This window comes from Delphinapterus leucas, chromosome 8 (assembly GCF_059928025.1).
Source record: "Delphinapterus leucas isolate spDelLeu-1000000601 "Yukka" chromosome 8, BTC_Dleu_Yukka2, whole genome shotgun sequence".
NCBI lineage: Eukaryota > Metazoa > Chordata > Mammalia > Artiodactyla > Monodontidae > Delphinapterus > Delphinapterus leucas.
Window position 1 is genome coordinate 1,609,149 of NC_143136.1, and position 17,398 is coordinate 1,626,546.

A 17,398-nucleotide genomic window follows, 5' to 3' on the forward strand; every position below is an offset into this window, starting at 1 on the left:
TATATCTATTCTCTTTCAGATTCTTTTCCATTATAGGTTATTACAAGATATTGAATATAGCTCCCTGTGCTATACAGTAAGTCCTTGTTGTTCACCTATTTTATATATAGTGGTGTGTATCTGTTAATCCCAAACTCCTAATTTATCCCCCCCTTTCCCCATTTGTAACCATAAGTTTGTTTTCTATGTTGAGTCAGAGATTATTTACATATGAAAATAAACCCCTTATTTGGGAATGACAAATGTATAACAAGTTTGGAATGGTTTTTAATCTAAGCCTTTCCACATCAGCTGGGCTCTCGTGTGATCATTTTGGTCACTTTGCCAGCCTGGCAGCCTCCCTGCGCTCCGAGCGGCGGCACGCTGGCTTGTCTGCAGCGTGTGCCCTCCTAATGTGCTGCTGGGTGCTCCTTGCTGGCTTTTTATCTGACTTTTGTAACTATAGTAAAAAAAAAAAAAAAAAAAGAAAATTGGCATAGAGTTCTCCTTTTGTGCAAAGGAATTTGCCACTTTGTGAAATGAATTGGGAAGAAATTCCCATGCCCTGTGACAGTTTACAAAACATGAGGAAGCTCTGCTCCTGGTATAAAGGGAAGATTCGTGCTGCTCAAGCATCTGAGGCCATTGGCTTTCTCTGAAGCAACCCTAACAATTCTTGTGTTTATATTGTCGTGATGTTGAGGTTTCTGTCTTCACTTGTCAGCGTTCTCGGAAGGTGGTGACTTTGAGGCTCTAACACTGACCATTGCATGACCGACTGCCTTTAGGAATCGCCTAGGCTCTTGGTGTGTCATTTTCCTCATCTGTAAAATGAAGCTATAAAAAGAACCACTGGGCTTCCCTGGTGGTGCAGTGGTTGAGAGTCCACCTGCCGATGCAGGGGACACGGGTTCGTGCCCCGGTCCGGGAGGATCCCACATGCCGCGGAGCGGCTGGGCCCGTGAGCCATGGCCGCTGAGCCTGCGTGTCCGGAGCCTGTGCTCCGCAATGGGAGAGGCCACAGCAGTGAGAGGCCCGCGTACCGCAAAAAAAAAAAAAAAAAAAAAAAGAACCACTGCGTAAATCTTTGCCTTTTCTTCTGGCTAATACTGTTTATTTTGTGAACTTGCATTTTATAGCCTGTTAGAATAGTGTCAGGGGGCAACCAGAAACTCTAACTGTCCATCTTAACAGTTCCAAATTTCTAGCCCACACCCAAATGGGGTCACTTTTTTCTCTTGTTGACATCCCTCGGGAAGAGCCACGGCCGTGGTGTTTGAGGACCCGGTATGTACTGGTGCTGCCACGACCTTGGGTAAGTCCATGAACTTTCCACTGTGAGCCTCAGATTTTCATCTGAAAAATGTGAGCCTTGTTCTCCCAGGGCCGTGGTAAGGATTACAGGGGGGATTTATGTGGACACACCTGACACTTGATAAGGGCTAGGTGCTCCTTTATGGCATTGAGGCTGGCTCTGGGGGACCCACCTGCAGGATGGAGAGAGCGTGCCGGAGCGGCCACCGGACTGCTCTGGAGACACTGCATGTAGGAGCCCTGTTTTCATGCCCCTTTCACTCCGCCATCACCCCTGTCACGTGCTGGACAGGTGGCCTCTCCCTCAGCGACAGGTCCCTTGAGAACGTTCTGGACTCCTCCCCTCTGCTGCCCAGCCACCCTCTGCCTTCTGTTTTCTCTCCTCCAGAATCGTGTTGACACCTCCCCTTGCTGATACTCCCTCCGGATCTTTTTGATGTTATGGGGTTTTATCTTTTTATTCCTTTACCATATTTTAAGAGGGCCTTGACGTGGTGCAAAGATAGACACGTGGCCACTCTCCGCTCTTGGCCTGGGAGGCTGCTTCTGCTCCTGCAGACCCCCAGCCCTGTGGAGGGACCCCATGGGTCTGGGGTCTGGTTAAGTTGGCTGCCACACACCCCACCATCCCATGAGCCCTCCTGGTGTCCCTTCCTCTTGTACAATCACCTCTGAAACCAGGTGAAAGACCAAGCATCTACTAGTATAGATGACCCTGGTGGCGAAGGGCTGTGCATCGTTATCGTTGTTAGATTCCTTGGGAAAGTCTGGGTTATAAGAGCAATTAGATGGTTTCAAGATTGCCTGGGGGAGGAAAAGGGCAGCGCATTCTGGAGCCCCGCGGGTCGCCAGGAGACCTAGAGCCGCCATGTTCAGTGGTAAAGGCTTAACTTGGAGACACTTTCTGCTCCCCTGCTGCTCCAGGAGCCAGCTGTCCCCTCCTTGGACCAAAACTCACCCCCAGGCTGAGCTGTGCTTTCTTCCCCAGCCGTCCTCGGCCCTCATCTGGCACGAAGCCGGTTTGCAGCCCTGGGCTCCCCACACGGAAGGATGAGGGGAGAACGTGACCGAGGTCAGCGCCTTCATGCTGGTGGGCTTCCTCACGGCCCCGGCTGCCTCCCTCTTCGTGCTGGTGGAGAACCTGGCCGTCATCCTCACCATCTGGGGCAGCTCCTCCCTCCACAGGCCCATGCACTACTTTCCGGGCATCCTGTCATCCCTGGAGATCTGGTACGTGTCTGACACCATCCCTAAGATGCTGGACGGCTTCCTCATGCAGCGGGGACGCATCTCCTTCATTGGCTGCATGACTCAGCTCTACTTCTTCAACTCCCTGGTGTGTACCGGGTGTGTGATCCTGGCCTCCATGGCCTGCGACTGCTACCAAGCCATCATGACCATGGGGCTGTGCGTCCAGCTGGTGGCCTTCACCTTCGTGAGTGGCTTCGCCATCTCTGTGATCAAGGTCTACTCTATCTCCAGCACCACGTTCTGTGGCTCCAATGTCCTGAGCACGTCTTCTGTGACATCTCCCCCATCCTCAAGCTGGCCCACACGGACTTCTCAACCGCCGAGCTGGTCGGCTTTGTCCTGGCCTTCAGCATCCTGGTGTTCCCGCTCATGGCCACCATGCTTTCCTACGGACACATCACCCTGGCCGTCCCGCGCGTCCCCTCGGCCACGGGCCGTCGGCGAGCCTTCTCCACCTGCGCCTCCTACCTCACTGTGGTCACCATCTTCTACACGGCCTTGATATTCATGTACGTCTGGCCCCAGGCCATGGATTCCCGGAGCTCCAACAAGCTCATCTCTGCTGTTTACACTGTCCTCACCCCAGTCATCAACCCCTTGATCTACTGTCTGAGGAACAAAGAATTCAAGGATGCTCTGAAAAAGGCTCTGGACTTAGGTCAACTTTCACAGTAGCACAATTAAATGTCCTATAGTCTAATCTGTGGTGATAATAAAAACAACACCTTATAGGACACTTTACTTTCTTTAATAGTGACAATTTATGTAATTAGTTAATTAATTAGTTTATTTTTGGCTGTGCCACGCAGCTTGCAGGATGCTAGTTCCCCCATCAGGAATCGAACCCGCACCCTCAGCAGTGAAAGTGCAGAGTCCTAACCACTGGACCACTAGGGAATTCCCACTTTACGTTTTTAAAGTAAAATTTTAAATGAAATTTAGCAAACCTACAAAACTGTGAATAAATGATAAGTCTTCATCCGGATTTGGTTTCACAAAAGAACCACACTTATGTCACCAGCACCCAGATCAAGAGTCAGAAGCTACCCTCACAGCCCGTCCCCAAGATTTCCACTATCCGGACTACTAACACCAGATGCCACTTTTGACGTTTTTGATGTTTTTATGAATAAAACCATGAAGGATGATTTTACATTTGACTTCTTGCATTCATTATGATGTTTGAGTGAATCCTCAATGTTTCTGCATGTAGCAATAATACGTGCATATAATGTGTAATATCCCACAGTACAAATACATCACAATACATTTATGCATTTTACTGTTGGGGATAGAATTATGGATACTGCCTATTATGGATAGTGCCGCTATAAATAACTGGTTTGTGTCTTTTCATGAATGTACATACAGTTTTGTGAGCTGTGTGCTAGGCCAGACCTACGTACATAAAGGCTACGCCTACAATTCCTGCAACAAAACATTCACGTATGATCAGGCTTCATAGAAACAGCAAGACTGTTTCCCCAAGTGGGTGCATGAGAATTCCAGTAGCTCCATATCCTTACCAACACTTGGCATGCGAAGAATTCTCTCTTTGCCATTCTTCTGGGGTTGCAGAAGAAGTTCTCTCTGCAACCTTAACTCGCATTTCCAATGACCAAGGCTGCTGGGCACTTTTGTAAGTTTAGTGGTTTAATGTCCTTCTGGATGTGCCCTTTCTGGAGGGCCCTTGCAATCAGGTCTTTTGCCTATTTTTATATTGAGTCACTTTTTCTTTTTAACATGCAGGAGTTCTTACATATTCCGGGTCCATGCCCTCTGTTGGTTATATTTACTGCAAAAATGCCCTAGTGTCTGGGCTTGCCTTTCATTCTCTTAATGGTGTCTTTTGATGAAGAGAAGTTCTTTATTTTGATGCCTAATTTGTTCATTTTCCCCGTTTATATTAGTTCTTTATTTTCCATCTGTTTGCCTCCAAGATCATGAAGATATTCTCCTGTTTAATTCCAGAAGCTTTGTTGTCTTACCTTTCATGTTTAGATTCAGTCCATCCGAAACTGATTTTTATTTATGGTATGAGATATGGGTCAACATTAATTCTTTTCTACAGGGATATGAAATTGACAAGAACCCACTATTTATTGAAAAGACCATGCTTTCCCCTCCGCAATGTCACCCTTTTCATAAACCAAATACCTATCTATCATCTATCTATCTATCTATCTATCTATCTATCTATCTATCTACCCTTGTCTCTTTTTGTACTCCTCATTCTGTCCCATTGGTCTGTTTGTCTATTCCTGCACTGTTATTACTACAGCTTTTTCATATATCTTGATACCTGGTAGTAAATCCTCTGTCCTTGTTCTTTTTTCTTCAAGATTGCCTTGGTTATTCTTAGTCCTTCCCAAATGGGGGTTAGGGGAGATACATTTTAGAATCAGCCTGTCAATTTCAACAAAACAAAACTTGGGGGGCTTTTTATTGGGATTCTATTAAATCTATAGATCAATTTGGAGGTAACTGTCCTCTTTACAATTTTGAGACTTTTAATCCAAGAATAAGGCAAATCCTCTCTTCATTTACAAGTTCTTCAATTTCTTGATATACTTTTGTGGTTTTCAGTGTAGGGCTCTTTCACATGTTTCTGGGGATTTGAGTTTTTTGGGTTTTTTAAAAAAAATTCTAACACAAATGGCATCCTTTCTTTTAAATTTTTAAAGTTAAAATTAAAAATTTTTATCTCTCTTGTTGCTGGTACATAGAACACAATTTTTCAAACTTTCTTCTTGAAACAATTACAGATTTACAGGAAGTTTCAAAGAAAGATGGAGGGAGGTTCTGTGCATCCTTCACCCTGTCTTCCCCAATGACACTGTCCTACATGATGGTAGCCTCCACATTGGGACACTGACTTTGATGCAATCCATGGAACTTAGGTTCTACCAGTTATACATGCATTCACCTATGTGCGTGCACGTGTGTGTGTGCGTGCACGTGTGTGTGTGTGTGAGTGCACACGCATACGCGGATACGCTTGTAGCTCTATGCTATTCTGTCAGCTGTGTAGCTTCGTGGACCACCACCATCAAGATATGGAACGTTTCCATCACAACCCCCCATTCCCTAGCCTCTGGTGACCACTAATCAGTTCTCCATCTCTATATAATTTTGTTATTTCAAGGATGTTACTTAAGCAGAATTACATTGTATGTAATCTTCTGAGATGGACTCTCTTCACTCAATATAATTCTCTCCAGGGGTCCAGGCTGTTGCCTGCATCAACAGTCCATTGGTTTTTCTAGCCGAGCAGTGTTCCATGGTATGGGTGTACCACACTTTGTTTAGCTGTTCGCCTTTGAAGAACAGGTGGGTGGTCCTCAGTTTTTAGCTGCTAGGAATGAAGCTGCTATGAACATTCATTCGAGTTCCTCTGTGAACCTAAATTTTCATTTCTCTGGGGTTAATGTTTAAGACTGTAATTGCTAGGCTGTATTACAGTTCATTTTTAGTTTTACACCTTTTCCAATTTGGAAACTGCTAAACTGCTCTTTAGCAGAGCGGCTGTACCTTTTCACATTCTTACTAGCAGTGTATGCGTGAACTAGCTTCTCTTCATCTTCTCCACCATTTGGTGTTATCACTATATTTTTCATTTGGCCTTTCTGATAAGTGTGAAGTGGTATCTCACTGTGGATTTAATTTACATTTTTCTAATGGCTGATCACGGTTGAACATCTTTTCATGTGCTTATTGCCTATGTGTATAACCTCTTCAATGAAATGTCTGTTCATGTCTTTTGCCCACTTTTTAATTGGATTACTTGTTTCTTACTGTTCAGTTTTGAGATTTCTTTATGTGTTCTAGATGCGAGTGCCTGGTCACACCTGTGGTTTGCAGGTGTCCATCCCCACCCCCATCCCCACAGTTGCTTTTTCATCCTCTAAGAGTTTCTCACAGAGCAAAACTTTAAAAAAATTTTGATGAGGTCCAATTTACCAATTTTTCCTTTTTTGTATTATGCACTTAGTGTCAAGCCGAAGAATTCTTTCCCTAGTCCTAGGACAGTGATGTCCGCTATTTAATTTAAGGTTATTTTGTTTCCTACTGGGATCGCTCTCCCTTTTTAGCTAGGCCATCAGTAAAAGTTGTTAAACACGGAACTTTGTCTTGGGAAGTGAGATGAAGGATGTGTGTTTGCTTGGGGTGAAGCAGGAAACACAACCGGAGTGCTGGAGGGAAGATGCGAATGGTGTGGACAGTGACACAAGGCCAGAGAGTCTGACAGGGAGGTGTCCCCACCCTCACCCCCCCACCCCGGACTTCTCAGACGCGCTGGCAAGGACACGGAGCTTCTCAGACATATCAGAATGTACAGCCAAGCCTTGGGTAATAAGCGGTGATTCCACAGGGCTGGATGACTTAGGGCTACCTGCTCACGCCTGCTCATCCAACTGTATTTGAGGTGCACCTGTGATGTGTTAGGAGCTTTGCTTGGGGCTGGGGGCACAGTGGTGTAGGATCTGGAAGTGACCCATGCTGCTGGACAATGCAGGGTGTAGAACACTATTCTCTCGATGTGGCTCATTTACATCAGAATTAGCTGGAAGCTTGTTAAACACATTTCAGGGCCCATCCCAGATCTTCTAAATCAGACCCTCTGGCACTGGGGACTAGGAATCTGTATTCTGGACAAGCTGGGATTCTCTTATTAGAGAAACAGCCATTGAAAGGACCTTCGTTTTTACAACTCCATGATCATTCTGAAAAGTTGAAAACCAAATGAAATTTAAACAAAAGAAAAGTTAGGGTGTTAAAAACAATAAGCCCGAGGAGAGTGAGGGTCTTAAAGCCTTTTCAAACGGCAGCCTGGTGGGTAAGAAATCTCACATTAAAGTCACCTTCTAACCTGAAAGGAACTGAGGCCCCCCGGTCACTGGATCGATTGAGGTTTTAACAGGGGAATGAGGACAGCTTTTGTTTGCATGTTACTCAAGGAGTTGACACCACCAGGCCCGCCAAGGGGTATGAGACCTTTTAGACCTGGAGTCGTGAGCCAGGCGGGGAGATGGGCCCTGGGGAGGTGGAGGATGCGCGGACCTCAGCCAGGCCGGCCCTGCTGGACAAGCGCCGTGGGTCGGGAAGGTCAGCCTACGGTCCTTCTTCAGAGCCTCTCCGACGCCCGCGCTCGTCCTGGGTCGCTCTCACGCCGGCCCTCCTTTCACCCCCCGCCCCCAGCCCCAGGCCGCCTTCCTACCTCGGGTGGTTTGTGAGCTATGGAGACACTTTCAAGGAGGTGGTTTTGAAGTCCGCACCTGCCGGTCTAGGGAGTGTGGGAGGGTGGGGAGCGTCCCGGACGCGGGACGTGCTGCAGCAGTAACTACGAGATCTGGGGCGGCCTCGGCTCCTCGCACTGCGCGCCCTCAAAACCGGGCAGTGGGCAGGCCTCCCCTTAGAGCCTGGGCGGCGGGAGACCCTCCCCTTGGAGCCCAGGAGGCGGGCGGGCACTACAAGGTCCAGAGGGGACGGACGCCAAGGGAGACCCGAGGTAAATCAGCCCCCGGCTGCGCTCTGCGCGCCTGCGTCCGCCGTCCGGAAGTTCGCGACAGGCGCGGCGCGGGCATCCCGGCAGTGACGTCACTGTGGCGCGCCGGTCGCGGGAGGGGCCCCGTCGCGACGGCGTCCCCTCGGGTCCTTGAGCCGGTGCTGACAGCGGAGCCATGGCCTTGAGGCTGCTGAGACTGGTCCCCGTGTCCGCGACCTCTCGGGGCCTCGCGGCGGTCGTCCAGCGCGTGGTGAGGCGGCGGCGGGCGTGGTCCGCGGGTGGGACCTGGCTTGTCCTCCTGGCGCCGCCCCTTCTTCACCTCCCCGGGCCTCCCGGCGTCATTCTCGGGGGGGATCCCACTGTCCCCTGGAGAGTTTGGTCCTGAGTCGCGAGGGCAGGCCTCGGAAGGGCCGCCGCGAGCTTCTCCAGGTCGTTCTCTCTCAGCTCCGAGCAGAACGTGGGGTCCGGAGGGGAATAGGCGGCCTGGCCGCCCTGCTCGGGGAGGCCAGGTTGCAGATATCATTACCCAGTGCGACTGTGCGATAGACGAATGAGCTGGTGTGGGCGAGCCCCGAGAGCCTGGGGGCGCTCATTCATTCATTAATTCATGTGGCAGCGCTGTCAAGGGCCAGGTAAGGGGCGATGTGACGTTGAGCAGAAACGTTGAGCAGAAGGCGTTCAGGTTAGATCTGGGAGGATTAGAACTTCTTACGGTAGAGACAGTGGAATGACGTTGTACGCGGATTCAACAAGACAAGCAAATGAACTGTGGCTGGAAACCTTAGGAAAACTATTTTATGACAGTGACTGTATCCTAGCTCCTTTGGATACTAGTGGCTGGAGCAGCGTTGGTGTCGAACTGTAAAGGGACTTGACCTCTGTGCTCGGGATTTTGATGAGCAAAGGATTTTGAACAGAACAGTACAATAGCCTTATTAAAAAGTCATATAAATGTTTTCAGGAGATAACTCGGGCTGCAAAATAGAAGAAAGAGAGAAAGAATGAAAGAGGGAAAGGTGATTGTCTATAACACCCAGCGTACTTCCCTGCATTAGTGACAGTGAGGGCCCCAGAGTAGAGGGGGCTGCCGGGCACACACTAGATGGACCCACCTGTAAAACTGTGTTCACCTCTGGACGCTACTCCCTACAGGGGATGTAGATGGACTTCAGTAGGTCCAGAGAAAAATGAATAAGATGAAAAGGGTATACAGCTTGTTACTTGGAATAATTGAAGGAATTGGAAATGTGTCGTGAAAGATCACTTATTCCCTGTGATTCCAGAGAGCAGAAAAATGGGACTGAGGATGGGAAATAATAGAAAAACTGTCATAACCGTAAAAAAGCACTTTCTAAAGATTTGAAGTCAGGGAATAGTTGATTGCTTTATTCACGTATCACTGTGCACCTGCTGTGTGCCACGTCTGAGGTATATTCAAGTTGGGGACACAGATGGGAAACAGTTTGCACATGGCTCAGAGGTAACCTGGAGGAGAGAGTGATTAATTTCTGGGGTGCAAGGTACCCATATGATTAACACCCCGTCACTTATCTCATCTGCTACTCTTCCCGCACCCAGTCCACTTGGCAGCAGCTACACTGGCCTTGCTGATCTTGCCTCAGGGCGTTGGCGCTTACTGTTCCCCCTGCCCGAGAGGGAGACCCTCTTCCAGGTAGCCACGTGGCCAGTTCCCTCACTGCCGTCCAGTCTCGGTTCAAATGTCACGCTTTCTGCGAGGGTTCCGTGACCACCCGTTTTAACGTACATCCCGTCCCGTAAACCGTCCTCCCCTTCACAGCACTTACTTAATATGCTGTATAATTACTTGTTTTGTTATCCTGTGGAATTTTTTGGCTCACTGCTGTATCCCCATCGTCTAGAAAAAAGACTGCATAGTATGGGAATCTAATAAACAGTTGCTGAATGAATAAATGAATGAGTGAATGACACACAGTTGCAACTGAGTAAATTAGGTATTCACAGTTGTTGGGATTTGAGAGTTTTGGAATATATAGAGAATATCCTGCCGTTTACTCTCCTGGTCTCCTGTCGATGGACCTTTGGTTGGTTCCCGTCGTTTGTTGTTGCAGGTGTTACTCTATGAGCATTTTGATATGTATCATTCCTCCTGTTTGCTTCTCTTGGTTGTGGTGTTTTCTCAGATTCCCCTTCTTTCTGTTGACCTTGGCAGTTTTGAGCAGTACCGTGTGGGTAGTTTGTCCCTCAGTGGGACCCGTCTGATATTTTCTCGTGACTTGACTGGGGCTGTGTGTTCTTAGGAGGAAGGGCACAGAGGCAAAGTGCCGCTCTCATCACATAATATGAAAGGTGCACTGTGAGCACGACATCACTGAGGACCTTCGCCGCCTGGCTGAGGCGGCGGTAGTGTCTCTGCTGTGAAGTTACTCTTGCTTCCCCCTTTCCATCGTGTCCTCTTTGGAGGGGGTCACTGCATGCACACAGGGAGTGGGGGATTAGGCTCCCTTCCTCGAAGGCAGAGTAGCCACATAAATTGTTTGGAATTCTTCTTTATGGGAGGTTTGTCTCTTCTCTGCATTTATTTATTTATACCAGTATGGACTTGTGTATATTTTTTTTATATTTTGGGGTAAAGTTCAGTACAGCTCTACTTCGTTGCTCAGACCGTTCCAGCTGTGGCCATTGGGAGCTCGTTCAGGTGGCTCCTGTATCCCTGTAACCTGCCCCTCACCGTGTGTGTTGGAGCACTTCCTTACTACCTGGCCTGGCAAGCTGGTAGTCATAGAATCAGCCATTTCTCTGAGGAGCCCTTGTTCCTTTTACTGGAGAATGGCATTAGAAACCAAGACCTAGGTACTCCGTGTGATTGATCTTGGAGCTTTGTTGCTTCTAGGTCCTCTCAGCAGACAGAGCACGGAAGTGTACTTTACTAACCTGTGTACATACCCACATCTATAAGTACTTCTCTGTGTCCACTAAGCATGAGTTCATACTGTGTCTGTAGCTCTAATGCGGTACTGCATGGGTCATTCCAGCTCCTCCCCTTGCTGATCTGTGGGGTTATTTTGTTTTGTTTTTCAGGGATAGGGGTTGTTTGAGTTTCAGTGTGGAGAGTAGATTGGGACACTGGAGACAGGAGACAGAGCAGGCATTTGCGTTGCAGACGAGAGACATGAGGCTGTGGCAGAATCGGTGCACTGGGGGTGGGGAGGGGCCGCTGGTCCCAGAGACTTCAGATTAGGATCAGCAGGGTTTTGTGAGTGATTATGGAGTTGGAGGAAGGAGGAGGGTATCAAAGGTGCCTCGTGGCTTCGCTCTGCTCTGCTTGGTGGGTGGGGAGCTTGTGAGGGGAGCAGATTGGGGCTCGGGGTGCGGGTGCTGAATTTCAGTTTTAGGTCTGTTAGCTTTCAGGTACTTTCAGGACATCTAGGACATCAGGAGCTGTTTAAAGGCACGACATAACCCGTTCCAGAGCTCAGGGCGGGAGCCTGCACTAGAGAAATGTTCCTTATCCCCTTCCGCCGTGTCCCCCCCTCCCCCTCCTTCCTGCCTTTCTGTCATCCGTCCATCCATCCGTCCATGCAATTTTTATTGAACGTGGTAAGCGTGTCCTGTTCCAGGCCCTGAGGATTTAGCAGTGATCAAAGCAGGCAGTTGCTGTCTTTATGAACTTACGTTGGGGGTGGGGCTGAGAGGCAGTAATTCAACAAATAGGTTATACAGAGGTCGGTGTCGGCTGTTTTGTCACCAGGGGTCTTCTTGGCATTTATATTTACCTGATAGCTGCTGGTGCCCGCGGTGGCCAGAATGCTCACGTGCTGTTGTCTGCTGTGTGTTTTTCAGGGAGGAATTCACACAAGTGTCCAGTGCAAGCTGCGGTACGGCCCGCTGGCGTACCTGCTTGGTGAAAGAACGACCAAAAAGCTGACGGGAAAGAGCAGAGTGATAACTGTGGACGGCAACATATGTTCGGGGAAAGGCAGGCTTGCAGAAGAAATAGCAGAGAAGCTAGGTATGAACTTGTGTCCTGCAGAGTGACACGACTTTCTCAGATATACAGTTACTTATCTGAGTTGGAGTTTACTTCAATATTGAGTAGGTAGAATTGCGCCTAAGGTAGGTATTTTACGCTTTTGAAATATTTACTGAAAAAGCTGTTTTTAGTCTTTCAGATTTGGAAAATTTTAGAAGTCCATGCTGGTTGTCACTTTGAATTGGGATTTTATCTTGACCATGTAAGCAGAGCACTTTCACAGGAGCAGTCTCATTTGAACTGTGTAACAGCCCGTGAAACAGGGCTGACATTCTGCTCTCACTTACGGACGGGCAACCTCAGCAAGAAGCTGGGTCACAGGCTGCTTTGTGGAGGGCCAGGTGTCCACCCCGTTTCCCGAGCCTGGAGCCGGTGTCGTCCCCGTGCCTTTCTCTAGTACTTGACAAGCCGAAGCCCAGTTGCATGCAGCAGGCACCCACGCTCAGGGGCAGCTCTCCTCAGGAGGAGTTCGTACGACGGTACAGTGGGAAATGCTGCCACGCAGCCCTGGAGCTTCATGCTGCCCTCGCACACGTGCTTCAGACATGTCGCCTTCCATGTCTCGTGTGCTCCCTTTCACGCACCAAGAACACAGGTGTCAGGGTAACTTTCCCCAGGTCTTCGCCGACCGGCCTCAGCAATGGTGTTCAGATGCATCTCCGCCGCTTGCTGGTGGGATGCGCCGTGCCCATAGCATGTTTTGTCCGGTTGTTTCTCTCCTCAGGCCTGAAGCACTTTCCCGAGGCAGGGATCCATTATGCAGCCAGCACCACTGGGGATGGGAAACCCCTGGACACACAGCTCAGCAGCAACTGCAGTTTGGAGAAGTTTTACGATGACCCGAAGAGTAACGACGGCAACAGCTACCGCCTGCAGTCCTGGTTGTACGCCAGTCGCCTCCTGCAGTACGCGGACGCCTTGGAGCACGTGCTGAGCACAGGTGCGGTATCTGTGGTTGGGTAGCTGTCGGGCGTGTGCTGCGCTTGAACCCTTTTCTGAAATGCAGTCGTTTTAGATTGCTGCTCATTAGAGCTTTTTTTAAAGGGTATTTGATGAGGCAAGCTCTGGCTTTCCAATAAGATCATGGGTTCTCTGAGATCCATGGTGGTGGGCGTGGGGCGGACGCCCCGGGGGTCTTACAGAGCATCTGGGATGGGGGCAGGGTTGCAGTGGACAGGGGCGGGGGGGCACGGGGCAGGACCTGTGGTTCCAAAACGAAATCCCTTTCTCTAGTAGCCGGATGCTTTCATCAGGGCTGAAAGAATGAAACAGAACCTTGTATCGCCAAAACCAAAAAAGTATTGTAGTTTTGAAAATGATTTCCCACTTAGAAGTGCAAGTATGTTCTCTTGAAAATATTTGGTTTGGAAGTGCAATTGTAAATAATTTTTTCCCTTTCTAAAATGAAAGGGCTAGTTTTCGTTGCTTTAATTACTATCTGAGTTTTGATGTTTGTCTCCATGTTTTTACACAGGGCAGGGTGTGGTGCTGGAGCGCTCCATCTACAGTGACTTTGTCTTTGTGGAGGCGATGTACCGACAGGGCTTCATCCGGAAGCAGTGTGAGTCCGGCTGGCAGGCTGGCCTTCCCGGGCGCGTGGGGTAACTTGGTAAAGGCCCTGCTAGACTCACCCTGCAGTTAGTATGCGTTTTGTGAACATCTGTTAAATAGATGAATAATGCCATTCCACAGGAAAAACCAATTCCTTCCACCCTCTTTCCCTCCTAAATTCGTCTCTCCCCGTGAAGGCACAGTGGTGCACTGGATCCTGAACGCACAGCTTAAGCCGAGTCTCCACACAGCCTCCCAGGAAACTTCCCTGGCTCTCCAGCCACCTAGTGGCACAGCTGCGTGGCTCGGTGGCCCGTGGCTAGCTTCACTGAGCGGTCCTCTTCCCGTGCCTCCCTCACTCCTCTTTGCTGGCCCCTGTGACTGCAGCATTCTCATCCTTTCCTTCTCTCCTGCACGTGCTGGTCTAGTGCTCTTAGGGACACTAGCACTGGGTTGGGGGACTGTTGAAAGTCTGGCAAGTGGCCAGTGACAAGAATAAAGGCTCCTGGCTAAAGTAGCCTGGCCATGAGGAGTGAGGGAACCCGTCCGGTTGGGGCCGGGGTGTCTGGAGCTAGGCGTGTGCTGGAGAGGGCTGTGGAAAGGCCGTGTGGTCGTTCAGCCTGTGGGCATTTTCACGGCGAGCTTGGTCGCCTGGATCCAGCAGGCGGCTAGATCTGGAGCGCAGAGTACGAGCGGTGGGTTCCTGAATGGGGAGACCGAAGCCAGCCAAGGCTGAGCGGCGAGGGGGCCGCCCTTGGTCTGCGGGCCCGTCCTGCTGTCTGCGCAGTCCTGGTGCCTGTGCGGAGGGCAGCCAGAGCCCGTGCTGCTGAGCCAGGCGCTGAGTCACACAGACACTCCGACAGCCTCAAGGCCAGCCAGCCAGCCTTTCCGGGGTGCGCACTGTGTGCCGGGCTCTGCCTTAGGTGAGAGGGGTGTGAGGCTCGGAGAGACAAGGCCCTCGCCACCCGGGGGGGGGGGGGAAGCGGCCTAGATGCGTAGTCGCAGTGAGCGCACTTGCTGGCTGCGCAGCGCGGTCCCCGGGTGCAGAGGAAGCGTGTCGAGAGTGTCTGACCAGTCGGGAGACGGGGCGTTGTGGGCAGCGTCCCTGAGGAGTGAGCTCTGTCCGAGCCGTTGGTGGTGCCGCTACAGGAGCTTTGAGGGCAGCAGGCGCTGGTGCGGCTTGGAGGGGGCCGGGTGCTGGCGGAGGGGCGGGCAGGGCCACACTAGCAGGACGGGCACTTTGGCTGGGACGCTTAGGTTTCTCCTGAAAGTACTGAGGAGCCCCTGAGGGGTTTTAGGTACGGGAGGCATGTGGTTAGGTTTGAGTTTGTTTATCTGAAGGATGCGTTCGGGGAAGGCAAGTCATGGAAAAGGAGAGCCTTGGGCGCAAGTCGGGGTTGGAGGGGGCCCCGCGGGAGGGAGGCCTGTGGCGGGCAGTGGAGCAGCCTGCTGGGCTGGGCGGACCTGGACCCGGGCGCGCTCTTGGCAAGCCCGGCTGGTCAGCTCTGTGGGAGAGGAAGAGTGGACTCAACTGGGCCGATGGGGCCAGCAACGAGGAGGACCTGGAGGGGCAGTGGGCTGGGAGTGGGTAAAGGTGCTGCACCCTCCCGTGTGGCCAGGCACACTTCAGACCTGGCCTTTAGAAAGCTCTTAGGCCGGGCCTTAAATCCCAGTGTTGATGTAAGTTGCCTGATTTCTCTGGCCTGACTCTTTTGGTCTGTAGAGATGAGAAGCCCTGCCCTGCAGGGTGGCTGTGAGTGCTGCGGTCGCCGTGTGCCAGCCTCACGTGTGTGCAGCTGGCGGTAACGGCCGTGACTGTTACGTGGTTCGCAGGTCGACACGTGGCTCTGAGAACCGCGTGTACCTTTGGCCTTTTATTTGAAGAGAAGTGTGCATCTGAGGGCTGTCCGTGGACCGTCGGCTGACAGATGGTGCCTCTCTTGTGCCAGGTGTGGACCACTACAACGAGGTGAAGAAGGTCACCATTTGCGAGTACCTGCCCCCTCACGTGGTCATCTACGTCGACGTGCCCGTTCCCGAGATCCAGAGCCGGATCCAGAAGAAGGGAAACGTAACTCAGCCTTTAAGTCCAAGACCACTGTCTCTTTATGTGTCCTCGTTACGTTTAACATAGATCAGCGCTTCACACCGATACTTATAGTGGGATACTGTGAATTCCTGATGGCCCCCACAGGGACAGGGGCACGCACATGGGTCCCCCCGGGAGAGCGGGCACTTGTGAGATGGGCGACTGAAGGAGGCCCCGGTCGCTCACTGCTCTCCTCCAGTGCTCTCCGTCCCTGGTGCCATCCTGCCACTGTCCCCTGACCCTGGGTCACCTGAGCCACTCTGAGGATGGGTGCATCTCCTGACAGGACTTCCCTTTCTGTTTTTCTAACGGGCTTTTCACACCCTGTTGTTTCCTACAAGTTGAAAATAATTTCTAATACCCTTTCAGTTTACCACTCCCATATGTTGGGCCTGTCTTCCTCTTTTTCCTACTCAGTGACCCTAAAACAGTAGAGCAGTGATCTCCACACGCGTTCATTAACTCTTAGGGGCGTCGAGACAGACAGGTGCCTAGAAACCCTGCGATTTGAAGTTGGCTCTGCAGGTGTGATGCAGGATGCAGGTTAACAAGGCCCGTCTTTGCCCTTTTGACTAGTTCTTATTTGGAAAGATCCCTCCTACCTGGAGTATTTTTTCCTGGGAGGAAATGCTCTTTTTGACATTGTGATGAAAAGGTAGGCTTGCCTGTATATCGGTCATCCCAGGGCCCGTCCTTAGCGATGGGAGTCTTATGGGTGCTCTGTGAGTGCCTCTCTGATGGCAGGTCCTTGCCAGGGTGGCAGAGACGCTCTGGGCGTCTTTGCTGCAACTGAAAGAGGCTGTGGGTCCCCCTCTTTGCTCATTTGGTGGTGAACACACGTGACACCCGTGGCTCCCTGTTGGTTACCAGTCTGCACCTGTGTGAGAGTTTCCTCCTAAGTGTGATGTGTAATGTAGACTTTGGAGAGTAGTCCATCAGGTGGCGGAAGGAGGGAACTGCAAGTCAAAAGTATTTAATTATCATTCAGTGGAATAATTTTGAACACTTTTGCTTATTAGAGTGACGTTTATTGAGAAATATGAAGATATATATTTAGAATTCTCTGGATAACTTTTGATATCTGGATAGCAATATTTTAGAAACCATCTTGAGGAACAACTTAGAGCTATGAACATTTTTATTTTTCCAGTATTCCATGAATACTGTCACCAGCTAAAATTACCACTGTGTCTAAGTAAAGGAGACATTTTATCAAAGAGACACTATGTCATTAATAGATGTGTGTTCTCATATTCTAGCAGGGAGACTAATAGTAAACAAGGAAATAAATAAGAAGTACAGGAAATAAAGGCAAATGCCATGAAGAAAATCAAACAGGGTGACAGATAACTTAGCCTTTAGCGTTGCTAAACCGTGAGAGGTTTTCAGTATGGAAACTTGCCACTCATAATTGGAGCTTTATGTTTCTGAAATTGGCAAACGTTGTATGAAAGGGAAGTGGAGATGGAAAAAGCGGGAGAGGTGGGGGTGAGTGGTAGAAAAGCGGGGTGGGCCACGGGGGCGGGTTCTGCGGCTCGGGGGGGAAGTGGGCCAGTGCCCCTCCCAGTCCCCTCGTGTGGCGTGTCATCTTGCATCGCCTGCACTCGGGCATGGCCCAGAACGGGAGGCGGGGCCGTAACTGTAAAGGGGGTTCTTCCTGATCCTGTTCTGAGTCCACCTCTTAGAGTCTGTGAAA

The 17,398-nt window shown here is 50.3% G+C and overlaps 2 protein-coding genes across 4 annotated transcripts in view; both read left to right on the top strand.

Moving 5' to 3' along the window:
• The first annotated feature begins 1,050 nt into the window (after positions 1-1,050).
• On the top strand, positions 1,051-3,369 carry LOC111172118 (olfactory receptor 6B2). Its single transcript, XM_022568334.3, is given in 2 exon segments — positions 1,051-2,804; positions 2,807-3,369. Coding segments are annotated over 2 exon segments (840 nt in total). The 5' UTR covers positions 1,051-2,377; the 3' UTR covers positions 3,220-3,369.
• A 4,774-nt stretch (positions 3,370-8,143) lies between these two features.
• Positions 8,144-17,398, top strand: part of NDUFA10 (NADH:ubiquinone oxidoreductase subunit A10) — a 49,097-nt gene continuing 39,842 nt past the window's right edge. For 2 of the 3 annotated variants that reach the window (XM_022568135.2, XM_089916113.1), the window contains exons 1-5: positions 8,146-8,300; positions 11,873-12,041; positions 12,787-13,002; positions 13,537-13,623; positions 15,563-15,684. In XM_022568135.2, the coding sequence (XP_022423843.1) occupies positions 8,226-8,300; positions 11,873-12,041; positions 12,787-13,002; positions 13,537-13,623; positions 15,563-15,684 (669 nt within the window). In that variant the 5' untranslated portion in view covers positions 8,146-8,225. Of the gene's footprint in view, positions 8,301-11,872; positions 12,042-12,786; positions 13,003-13,536; positions 13,624-15,562; positions 15,685-17,398 lie in introns of all 3 variants that reach the window. The other variant, XM_089916112.1, reaches the window with a different exon arrangement.